This window comes from Armigeres subalbatus, chromosome 1, assembly GCF_024139115.2.
Source record: "Armigeres subalbatus isolate Guangzhou_Male chromosome 1, GZ_Asu_2, whole genome shotgun sequence".
Lineage (NCBI taxonomy): Eukaryota > Metazoa > Arthropoda > Insecta > Diptera > Culicidae > Armigeres > Armigeres subalbatus.
In genome coordinates, this window is record NC_085139.1 from 125,555,362 (window position 1) to 125,567,953 (window position 12,592).

Here is a 12,592-nt window from a genome sequence, read left to right on the forward strand (position 1 = left end):
TTATCATAGTGCCGGTCGTCAAATTCAGCCAGATTCAAACAAGCATCACACACAAACATCGCATTTTTAATCTTTTTCAAAGATTCAATCTCCTCGTAGGTCGCACCCGGTAAGCAGTGGACGTGGATAGCCAACTTGCACTGGCCAAAACATTCAACAGAAGAGCTCTCGTTAACAATAGGCAGAGCGCACTGAGCACACGGCTGGTTGCTGGCTATAGTCGTTTCAGCATCCATCTCTTCTCTATCTATTTCCACGGGCATCGTGCCCGGGCGAAAGCAAAGTGAACAGAATAACAGGCTTCACAGAGTATTTTTGTCCAGTAGATTTCACTAGATTATAGCACATGAAAACACTTAACTTGTACGCTAATTAAAACAGTCGATGATCACTTGTCACATAAACAAAAGTTGGGTTTAAACAACACAGTTTAACACACGTAAAACATTAATTTGTTTGAGCACTTCAAATTAATGAACTGATCACATCGATCGGCGAAACGGCGGTCTTACCCCAACCCGAAGATGACGAGTTCACACCGTAGCCGATGGAAACTTTGCTTACACCACGTCACCAGAAACTTGGGATAGACGGCAGCCCGAGTAGCACACTTGTGACATATCAGTCACTGTGACTCATATGCGACAAAATCTGGTCACATTGGAGTTACTGCAACCGAAACGATATGAACTGTGTTACTAGGGAGTGGGCTAGCCGTCGTATGCCCTGGCCGCCGTTCTACACTAGCAAGTAAGAATCATCCAGCACCTACGACCAATGAAAACGTCAACAGCGGAGCAGTTTATATTACTATTGCAAGCCTTTCCCCAGTGCCAGCTGTTGCTGGCAGATCTGAATGCAATCGTGTAATAGTTTCGGCAACGGTTGGTACTGTGGGGCAAGGCATCCCACAGGTCAGTTCTCAATGTGCCTTCCAGCAAACAGATACTGTCTCGCAAAACCTTACAGGTCAACACCACAGCACAGAAGCTCTCTTACACGGAGAAGGCCTGTCCCGCCGAATAAATAAAACACAAAACACATCCCCAGTGTCGGCTGCTGACGGTATTAGCAAAACTAGTAAAAGGGTTTCGACAGCGGCTGGCACTGTGGGATAAAGCGTATCACAGGCAAGTTCCAGCATAGTACAAACACCTGCTGAGGTTACCGCGGCAATTTTCTCTCCAACAGCCGATTCGCCGACGCGTAGGACATCTATATCGTCATCCGCCACACGATCCGTCACGGATAGTCGCTCCGGTGGCGTTTTCGCCTTACAGTGCAATGGAACCTGCGTGACCTCAGGGCCAATATCAGCGAATGGAGGCCCTCATGGGGGTCTTACCCGCTTGGTCGCTTCATCGCCGAAACTTCTTTGATCCATCCAGTCGGTGATTTTAAACGATGGCTCACACACCCGCATCGATCCGGCTACGGGCAACACCTCGGCAATTCATGTAACCATCTGTTCTGAGAGTCTGGTCCCTAGGTTTACGCATAATAGCGACCACTTCCCAACCATCTTGTCCATCCTCGGATGGTCGAACCTTCAAATGACATGACAGAAGTGGGTCTACGATCAAGCTGACTGGTAGCTGTACGAGCAGCTCACGATCGAAACCATTCGGCCAGATGCCTAGTAGGATGTTAAGAGCTGCACCGAGAAGATAGCGAAATTTTTTTAATTTTTTTTATGCCTTTGTCCCGAGGCTGGCTCGTCTCCGTTAGTGAAAAAATCCACCTCGCGAACAAGCGGCTGAATTGGACCGAAAGCGGCACAATGGTGGTGCCTCGAAGTGAAAGCAGCGATTTGTCATCGGCGAAAGTGTCTCCGATCACTTCGACGTCTGCAGCAATGTGATTCTGACCACCCCGAGGCGTTGGTAAGCGCGAGCAGAGGCACGAAAGGCAATCAGTAAGGCAAATGAACAGTCATGGGAAAACTTTGGGGACAACTGAACAATTGCGGACGGTGAACACTCGGCGTGATAATCTGCAAAAACACCAAGTGGTCCTCAAGCGAGCGAACGAATTCACTGGCGATCCCGAAGAAGCGGCAGAAAAACTGGCGAAAGTGTGTTGCGCGAGATCTGCGATTTCTAGCTATCCTCCATCGTTCCAGATGGCGAAAGTGGCAGCTGAACGACGGTTCATAGATTTTTTGCACCACAATGATGATATGTACAACATCGACATTACCCTGAGCGAACTTCTGTGGCCCCTTGACAAAGATTCGATTCAGATTCGATCGGGTAGCCTCTGCTGCAACGTCATCAGCTATCCGTAAAAAGACACTCCTCGATCTATTGAACGATATCTGGTGCAGTGGCGTGTTTCCCACTAGCTAGCGGAATGTCATCGTCGTTCCTATCCCGGAACCGAATTGCCACGAAGCCGGGCCGAATGCCTTGTGCTACCTACTACCGATGAGCACTGCCTGATAGCATCCCTGGATCTACCGAAAGCGTATGACACTCGTACTCTAAAATCTTGGCGAGTTCGTGGTCGGATGCTGAGTCTACTGCAGAGTTTTTCTCTCGGAACGCACCTTCCAGGTTTATCTTCTTCTTCTTCTTGGCATTACATCCCCACACTGGGACAGAGCCGCCTCGCAGCTTAGTGTTCATTAAGCACTTCCACAGTTTTTAACTGCGAGGTTTCTTAGCCAGGTTACCATTTTTGCATTCGTATATCATGAGGCTAGCACGATGATACTTTTATGCCGAGGGAAGTCGAGACAATTTTCAATCCGAAAATTGCCTACACCGGCACCGGGAATCGAACCCAGCCACCCTCAGTATGGTCTTGCTTTGTAGCCGCGCGCCTTACCGCACGGCTAAGGAGGGCCCCACTAGGTTTATATGAGGACATATATCCCAAGAGTACCTCTTGGAGACCGGAGTACCTCAAGGTTCCGTCCTATCCATGACCCTGTACAGCCCTTTTCCGCATGCTACCCGCTGGAGTTGAAATTCTTCTGTACGCGGAAGACATCCTCCTCGTGGTGCGGAGAGCAGTGATAGAGCTATACCAGTCGTCCTACAACAAGATTCTGTAGGTCGCCGGTGATTTCAAATGACGATGCGGTAGGAGCCGCATTTCACGCGAACGGCCTCGCGGGATCGTACAGCCTTCCACAAGCGTGCAGTGTCTTTTCTGCGGAGGCGTATGCTGCCGCTAACCGCAAGTCGAGCACATCTGTATATGGAGGCCCATATATAGATGTGCTCGACTTGCGGTTAGCGGCAGTATGCAATCAAGAGAGCGGTTACGGCCCGGAATCGGCTAGCTGTCTTTTGACATTAGAATTTGGGGCATCAAAACACCCGTGAATACAGGAGATCGAAAATGTGGTGCGCAACAAACTCGTCCGATTTTACTGGATCCCGGGAAGCGCCGCCATTAGTGAAAATACCAACGCCGACCGACTAGAAAACTAGGCTAGGAAACGGCCTGCAATCGATATGTCCATTCCGGGCCAAGACGCTTTGAGAACGGTAAAACACGCGATACGCTGGCGAGTGAATCGTCAGTGGCAAGATTCTCCAGACGTGAAACTGAGAGAAATTAAGGACGATACGCTCAGGTGGACGGATCTGACCAGTCCAGCGGAACAACGTCTCAGAGCTGTCCTGGATAATACCGATGAAACGACGAAGAGAATGTCTCTGTTCATGCAGCAGATCAACCTGAAAGTTTTTCTGAAAGCTAAATCAACCAAATTCTCATACATTTGTTTGTACCTGTCGTACTTGTACTTGTCGACTTGATGAAATTCACTTCTACCTGTGTAGAAAAGTGTAGACAACTTCCAAGCATCAAGTTTATGGTGCACATCATTGAGTGGAGATACCGGCGTTTTTATCTGTTGTATTAAACTTGCAAGGCGCTTGTATATTGAAATTTTCACCATGAGCTCATGAAAGAATGGTAGTTGAAAACCGACTCTTGGATGTTCCTAAGAAAAAGATTTCGCTTTTTGTAAAATTATAGCCTTATCAGTATCACGTTGTTATACACGAGAATCAAAAAATATAATTTAAAATCAAAGATTAAATCTTGTTTCAGTTGCAGAGTTTGTAAATTAATTCTACCTTAGTTTGAATCAATCATTCTCCGCTACCGGATCCGCTATCTGTCTAAAAATAATCGCTACCACGTTGTTTTTTCCACCTTCCTTTAGGTCACGAATATTTTTCGGTGATTATATGCGAGAAAACCGACCGACGCGCGTGGGTGGCGGTGTCGCTGTGAGCGGAAGTACAGGATCACAGGCTCCGGTTTGCGTGGGTGGCGCTGTTAGTGGTGGCAGTGGTAGTGGAGCCTCTGTGTGCAGTGGCGAAGAGCCGTACTCGATAACGGGCAGTTCGGCATCGTCGGTAGCGCAGGACACTTGTAATAGCAACATAACAGCAGTAGCGATTGCTACTAACTCCAGCAGCAGTGGTATCAACATCAGTTCTAACTGTAGTGCTGTTAGCCAATCGGGCTGTACCGTCGGGAGTACGAGTGTGAATAGTGTCAATAATTTTGCCCCCAGTAATAACGGTAATAATGGTAATGGACCAGCCTCACCGCTGACTGTGCAACTACACCAACAGTTAGGTTCTGGCGTACAGCATCAGCCTCAGTACTCGGTGCAGCAACGGATTGTGCAGTCGGGTGGTGCTGTAGGGGGTGGGGGCTGCAGTGTCGTGTCGGTTTCCAACAGTGTAAGTGCTGTTAATAATAATATCAGTAATAACAACAACAACAACAACAACAGCGGCAGCTCAGCCACTGTCATTGGAGGATTAGCTGCTGGCGGATGTGGACCACTGGCGAACTGCAGCTTATCAGCTGCATCAGCCATTGTGAGTAGGGGTAATAACGGTGACACCAGCAACAATAATGACGATTGCGACCACCAAAATTCACCCGGTAAGTACCGAAAAAGCTTTTAATGGGTATGCAACATAGAGCTGCCCTGAAGCAGACTAGCTTCGAGATGTGGCGTCTATGGCTGAGTGACGTTAATTAAGCGGTAGTTATCTGATACAGAAATTTACCAGCGCACTGTGGAGTTGTTTGATAGTAGGTGGAGAGATTCAAGTTCACGTGTTATAATCAGTTTAAAATTTTAGCGTCAATTACTTTGTTTATTGACTATGTTGGTGAGCAAATTTTTCGAAACAAATCATAGCGATTGATACAAAACAATAATAATTTGAAAAGTGATACAGATTGCGCGAGGCCTCCCATGCCGGACACCTCTCAAACCGGACACTTCTCAAAATAACACGAAGGTTTGAGTCAACAAATTCTAATTCAAATCGATTGAACACATTCTGATTACGGGGAGATGTTCTGTATTAGCAAGGTTTTAAATAAAGATCATAAGTTGTTGGAAATGTCATGAAATTGTGGCCCGAGACCAATTTTGATGTTTGAACAGCCGACCTTTAGATTCGGTCACAGAGATTGTCCATGTGAGCAAACAGCCATTTTCCCACCTGTTTTTTTACTTTATTCAATTCTATGTACGTTCTTGCTAAGGTAGATATCTGAAAGTCATAGAAATAAGCAGATAAAATATGAAGATGACATTGATGAAGGTGTGAATTTTAATTAGAATGGCGAGGCAAATAAACTCTACCAACAACATGTCGGAGTTGAACTTAGTTCTAAATTTTAAATCCCGATCCACCTAGCAGTAATGGTGCCTTTCTCATGGACAGTGGATTAAAATGTACTGTCTTGAACTGTAGATCTGTTGATGGTCACGTGCTGCATGTGTGACGGTCATGTAACACAAATTATTGTAGCATGACAGAAAAATAAGTCATGAGCTACCGTGACATTTTTCTATGCTACATAATATGTGTCACAAATGAAACGAATGGAATATAATTTTGAAGGTGATGAATGCATTACCAATGGAGTTAATTATTTTAAAATAATACAATAATTTATACGCTGAGCTCGCTGTTTGTGCTTTTTTTACGCGGATTGCGGATTCACAGCAAGGTAAAGATTTAAGAAAGATGAACGGTTTACGCTAATTTATACAAAATGTTTTTTTCTTTCACGCGAGTAAAAACCACTAGAAATCGATTTCGTTGAGCCATTTCTTACGTTTATTTTAAAATTCACGTTCACGGATTATCGATATTGATTTATTAGCTTTTTTCGGTGTGCATCTTTTTCAAAATCAATTAGGACCATTTGAAAAAAAAAATTATATTTTTTCAAGAAGTATGCTGTTTGTACTGACGACGTTCGTTCTCACATTAAAAATTCTAAGCTAATATCCAGCGTTGACTACAACTTCAGCATATGTGACTACCATATTATCAATAAACGGATCGCTATCCTGAACTGCAATCAGGTTACCAATTATGCTTATATCAATCATTCCGTTATCACGATCTATTGTGCCGTGATCCGGGGGAACATTGATAATTTTTTTTTAGTTGTTTTGTACAAATTTCCTCCGTAAGTGGCTTTTCTCATATACTTGTTTTAAAAATCTTTTTTGTGGAGTTTTTATCTATGTATAAAGCAAGCGTCGGTAAACGCCTTAAGGTAGGAAATTATAGTTGGAATGCATCGATTGTTTGTACAAATGCATCATCACCGCTAGTGGAATTAGGGGTAACTGGGGTATTATGCACCCCCTGGGCAAAACGACTTTTTGGCATATTCGGCGATGTTCCAGGAATATTTTCAATAATGTTTACTATTGGATCGCTAGCTCGAGATCCGAACTACATGCGCTGTAGTAAATACTCTGGAAAAACTGCTGAAAATGTATTCAAAAATGCAAATGGGTCGTTTTTCCCCGAGGGTGCATATTACCCCAGTTTCCCCAACCTGGGTTTTCAAAAATAAAAATCAAAATTTTGAAATGTGGATCAACCAAGAAAATTAGATTACTTATCACACAATTATAGGTACCAGCCTAATTTTTTATTATTAAGGTACCCCGGGGCAAGTGGGACCTAAAAAACGCTAGTTCAGCAAAATTGTTAACGCATACTTAGAAAACAAGGTATTTCAGAACATTAACCACGGATACATCATTATATGCTTCCATTGTTGAAGTGCAGAGGTGTTGGAAGCCATTTATTCAATTACAAAAATATTGGTAGTGCTAGAAATAAATTTACCGTCAGGACCCACTTACCCCTTCAAACGGGGCAAGTGGGACCTATTCTGTTTTCTACTGTCGAACGAAACTAATTTGAAGAATGTAGATATATTGTTCATATTATTTCTGAGCATTAGTATTTTAAGATCATGGATGGAGATTGGTTGCATGTCAAACTTTATTTTAGCAACAAGAAAGAGATTATAATGTTAGCGTATATGAAAACAAGACAACAGCCGATTTATTGTTTATTTGACTGTTGTCTTGTTTTCTATTATCTTACTTTTATACCAAATGTTTTAGGTGGCAAGGATAAACAAATCTTTATTCACTTTTCGTATGAATAAATATGTTTCTGTTTAGAACACAAATTATTACATAAATCAGTACTTCAGAAGAAACATTTTTATTCAGGCGATGTAGTGTTTTAATTTGTAACAGAACAAAATTGCCAATTTGTGTGTTAAGCACTTTATTTATCTAAAAATTTGATGCGATGTTTGGAAATAACAGAACACTAGACAAATCCTGTTGACCTATTGTAGAATAAATAGATTGTCTGCACTGTAAACGGAAGAATATCGCATAGTTTTAGCCATTGCTCTTCTTTATGGGGGAGATAACTTTCAGAATGTAAAATACACAGTTGGTAAATAACTGTACAATATTTTTTAACAACGAAATCAAACAGCATCTGATTCAGATTCATATGATATATGAATGACGAAGTTATTTTTCACTAGACAACCATCTAAAAACAATTAAAATAGGTTATCGAAAATGTTGTTCAAATATGTCTCACTTGCCCCATGTATGTTAAAAGTCAAGGGTAAATGAAAATTGCAGATTTTGGCTTTAATTAAAAAATTTAAATCGTTTTCGATGTCACACATTTATTGAATTGCTCAACATATTCACATTCCACATCAATGATAAATTTAGAGCATGAGCATGAGCATGATTGACCGCCCACGGTTGCTACTCCGTTATTGCTAGATCAGCTGTAATTACACAGAGAACAGATGAAGTTTGGGACTAACATCATCTTCAATGTGTAAGAACTGGTGACCCAAAAATAAGCAATACCAGCGCCGGCCGTGTCCGAATGCAGGTCAATTAAGGAATGGGTAGGAAAATGTTGACATGATTCTCGCTTTGATAGAAGCCGACGAGTCATCTGCACTTCCACGAGAAATCACTGGGATGTTGGATATATGGGGTAGGGAGTGTGGCAGGGTTCGTTTTGGTAAACGGTATGCCGTGTATAACGTGTAGTTTGGTCGATGGAAATAAAACTCATCAATTTATTTGAAGGCCGCACAAAGCAGAACAAAATTCCGGTAACCGGCCGATCGTTCTGCTTACCGCACTAAGCAGAACAAAATTTCGAGGACCGGCCGATTGTTCTGCTTACCGAAGAAAACATGTCTGGACGTGATCTAAAATTTTACTTAAACTTGGAAATAAAACTCATCAATTTATTCAAAGGCCGCACAAAGCAGAACAAAATTCCGGTAACCGGCCGATCGTTCTGCTTACCGCACAAAGCCAAATTAAATTTTGATGACCGGCCGATCGTTCTGCTTTCTGAAGAAAATATGTCTGAACGCGATCTCCGATCTTTCTACGGCCAATTCAATACACGAACAAACTAGCACTGATTGTTTCACTTTCTAATTAATTTAATCGCCCGCACAGCAGAACCGGACATTCCGATAACCGCGCGATCGTTCTGCGTCCAACACAAAACACGAAAAAACTTGCACTCACAAAATAATCCCTCTAGGGTCGTCGACTACACAAACCTTAACATGTATTATAAAGATAATGAATATTTTTCACATTTTACTTAGTTTTTTTTTTAATTTTTCATGTAAATTTTTAATTTTAACTCTACTTAATATTTATTTTTTATATTTATTATATATTATGTTATATTATCAACCCACGTATTTTATATTTATTCTTCATATTTTCAATTTATATTCAAAGTGTAATTTTGATTTGACAAAAAATGGTTCGAAATTAAAGGATTTTGACAAAATAAAAGTGTACATTTCACGTCCGCTATCTTCACCGCCTTTAAACTTGAGAGGTGATGGTGACGGGTCCGCTTCCTTTCGATGATCCGAAGGAGGTTGGACCATGCTTGTTTGGAGCTCTAGCTGGTATCTAAAACGATAAAAAAAAAACCTGTGAGATGATAAAAACATATCACATTTACTTACCTCAGCTGCGTATTTTCTCGATCTGCAATCTATCAAAACAAAAACAAGAAAACTGCACACCACACCTATTCCAAAAATACACTTTTGTTTTGTATCATCTGACAACAACCACGAATCAGAAAAAATCTGAATTTTATTGCCCAGAAACTTATTTATAACAACTCGACTTGCTGGTTTACATAATTTTCTTTGGTTAACCAATATCTACAAACTTTTTCCCTTAAGATTTATAAGACAGAATGGTATCTATTTCGGAAATTTTGGGCAAACAAGAAAAATTCGTGAAAACTCCCGAAAGTTCAATTAAATCAAATGGAAAATATCAAGCATGATTTCTTTATATTATACTTTGCAGAAGCCAGATGAAGCGTAAACTAAGTAACGCTCTCTCTTTTAACGCTTAGATTTGGTTTGCGTTTCCCCGTTTTGGGCGCAAATGGAGATTTTACAATAATACAATTTTTCTGCCCACCTGGCCACATCCTTGGGAATGCTTTTGAATTGTAATAGAACTATCATCTAATGAGTGCTCGGAACAGAGGAGTTGAAAAATAGCGGGTGTGTAAAATGTAAAACGAACATGAATCAAACAAATCGGAAAGAGCTCACCGAAGTTCCGTTAGACACCTCGCTGCACAGCAGGGCAGGTTTGACTGTTTGAGTCATCTTCGCAAAACACTTGAGCATCGTCGGTAGTTTTCAGATTTTGCTTCACTGGAACAGTATCAGCAGAGGTCGGGTGAACGTTGGGTTTGGGTTGAAGAATATGTACACTGATCATCATCACAGGCATCGTAAATAAAACTGCTTTCTCTTCAATATTAAAATAGAAAACAGACTAGAAAAGTATTGAAAACTAGAAGTAGAAAATATGACGGATCAAAAAACAAAACACGTCCGTTTTTAGCAAATGCACACTTGATCTCCTCCACATCAATGATAAATTTAGAAACGGCTATTTAGTTTAAAATCCATTGAACTAAAATGAAAGTAATAAATTTTCCCGGTAGTTAAAAGTCATGATCAAGCAATAGCATTAGTATGGTGCCTTAAATGGTTTTGAATCCAAATATTGTTGTGTCAGGTGAACTCATTGATAGTTCTGCTCCAACTTCCTAGAACATTGTTACCATTAAAAACGTTCACTGATTCATCTGCAGTCATAGTACCCACTTACCCCGTATTCTCACTTGCCCCGGGGTACCTTATATTGGTTTTTGGTGCTTTTTTGAAATATATCTAGAAATATAATTTTTTATTTAGAATCAAAAACAGGTTAAAAATAAATCTGGATCGAATAGTTGAAATATTGAATGATTTTTTAAGCCTGTAGAAACGTTCTTTTTTCAGAGCAGCAATAGCTTTTAAATATATAAGAAGTGTCTCATCGTTTGACGATTTATTGTTTTGAGAAATCTTACTTGGGATATAATGACGATACACTCAGTACAAAAATGAATTCTCCTTGGTTTGAACCCCCTCCCCTATGAAAAATTGTTTCATTATAAATTATTTTTTGTTCATACCCCACCCCAAAGGCTTATAGCCCTTTACGTAATAAGTGTGCGGCCCCAAAGCATATTTTTTGTTCATACCCCACCCCAAAGGCTTATAGCCCTTTACGTAATAAGTATGCGGCCCCAAAGCAGCCAAACGAAACAAATTGTTTATTAATTTACTTTTTTCTATAAGCATCATAGCTTTTATGACTGCTCAGAACATTCATTTTGCACTACCATCATAATAGATAGCGATACATTCACAGGCGGCACGAATATTGTCACATGATACGAACGACTCGCGGGTAATACATTCATTGCCATGAATGGCATGTGTCTACAACACTATAATTGTCACAAGAGAATATTGTGCAACATTCTGTCCGGTACAAACAATGTGACATGATAATAGCAACAAAAATGTACTGTACGAATCACTGCTCGTGGAATATGAAAATAGTATTTTGGCAATAACTTTTGAGTCCATAGTTCAATCTAGTCCATTTTCAATAGGAAATAATTGGACAATATTTTCCGTCGAACGAGCAAATTGGTTTAGGATATGTTTTTGAGCTTATTTTTGGTGTAAAGAAGTCATATTTTGACCATAACTTTTGAGCCCATAGGGCGATCCAGGCAATTTTTAATAGGAAACAATAGGACAGGATTCTGGTCTCCAGTAGCCTTGTGAGCAAAGGCGTAGGATTGCCAAGATGGAGAGATGGCGAGTTCGATTTTCGGTACGGTCTAGGATGGTTGAAAACATTCTCGACACCCTGGACATAATTTATCCATTGCCACTCAAGATACATACCTACTGTATCTTGTACTGTACTTGCCACTCAAGATACATACTGATGCAATGGCGGGCATAGAAAAGCTGTCAATTAATAACTGAGGAAATGCTAATAGAATACTAAGTTGAAAAGCAGGCCAAGTTCCAGTTGGAATGTAGAGCCATTGAAGAAGATGAAGAAGAAGAACAGGATAAGATGGGATAAGGGTAAGTACCAGAAAAGTGAGCTAGACTTTTTTTGCGCTCACACAGACATCATCTCAATTCGTCGAGCTGATTCGATTGGCAGGGGAAGGTGGTCGGGGCCCTCCTTAGCCGTGCGGTAAGACGCGCGGCTACAAAGCAAGACCATGCTGAGGGTGGCTGGGTTCGATTCCCGGTGCCGGTCAAGGCAATTTTCGGATTGGAAATTGTCTCGACTTCCCTGGGCATAAAAGTATCATCGTGCTAGCCTCATGATATACGAATGCAAAAATGGTAACCTGGCTTAGAAACCTCGCAGTTAATAACTGAGGAAGTGCTTAATGAACACTAAGCTGCGAGGCGGCTCTGTCCCAGTGTGGGGATGTAATGCCAATAAGAAGAAGAAGAAGAAGGGAAGGTGGTCGGTTGCCGGCACTGGTTGGGTGTCGGCATCCCGACTTAAATTTTGACATATTAAACAGGTCGATTTGACATATGTCATGCATGCGCTATATAAACACGTTCTTTTTGTGTCGGCTACCAATCCATACATGTTTCGTTTAACAAAAGAACGTTTATATTATCAAGTGAAGTTTTTCAGAAGTTTTGACGTAGAACTTACGTCTCTCTTTACTATACCGGGTGTCACTCCAAAATATTCAAATCGACCGCGTTACGCTGTGTTGAAAGATTTTAAACGTTAATAGCGTTCGTCTCAATGGAAGAATTTCTGCGGTAAGCCCCTCAATCGACAGAT

At 41.2% G+C, this 12,592-nt stretch overlaps 1 protein-coding gene across 2 annotated transcripts in view; it reads left to right on the forward strand.

Annotated features, from left to right (window-relative positions):
• Positions 1 to 12,592, forward strand: part of LOC134206085 (putative uncharacterized protein DDB_G0274535) — a 240,909-nt gene that overhangs the window by 65,078 nt on the left and 163,239 nt on the right. For both annotated transcript variants that reach the window (XM_062681783.1, XM_062681787.1), the window contains one exon: positions 4,184 to 4,920. In XM_062681783.1, the coding sequence (XP_062537767.1) occupies positions 4,184 to 4,920 (737 nt within the window). The remainder of the gene's footprint in view (positions 1 to 4,183; positions 4,921 to 12,592) is intronic.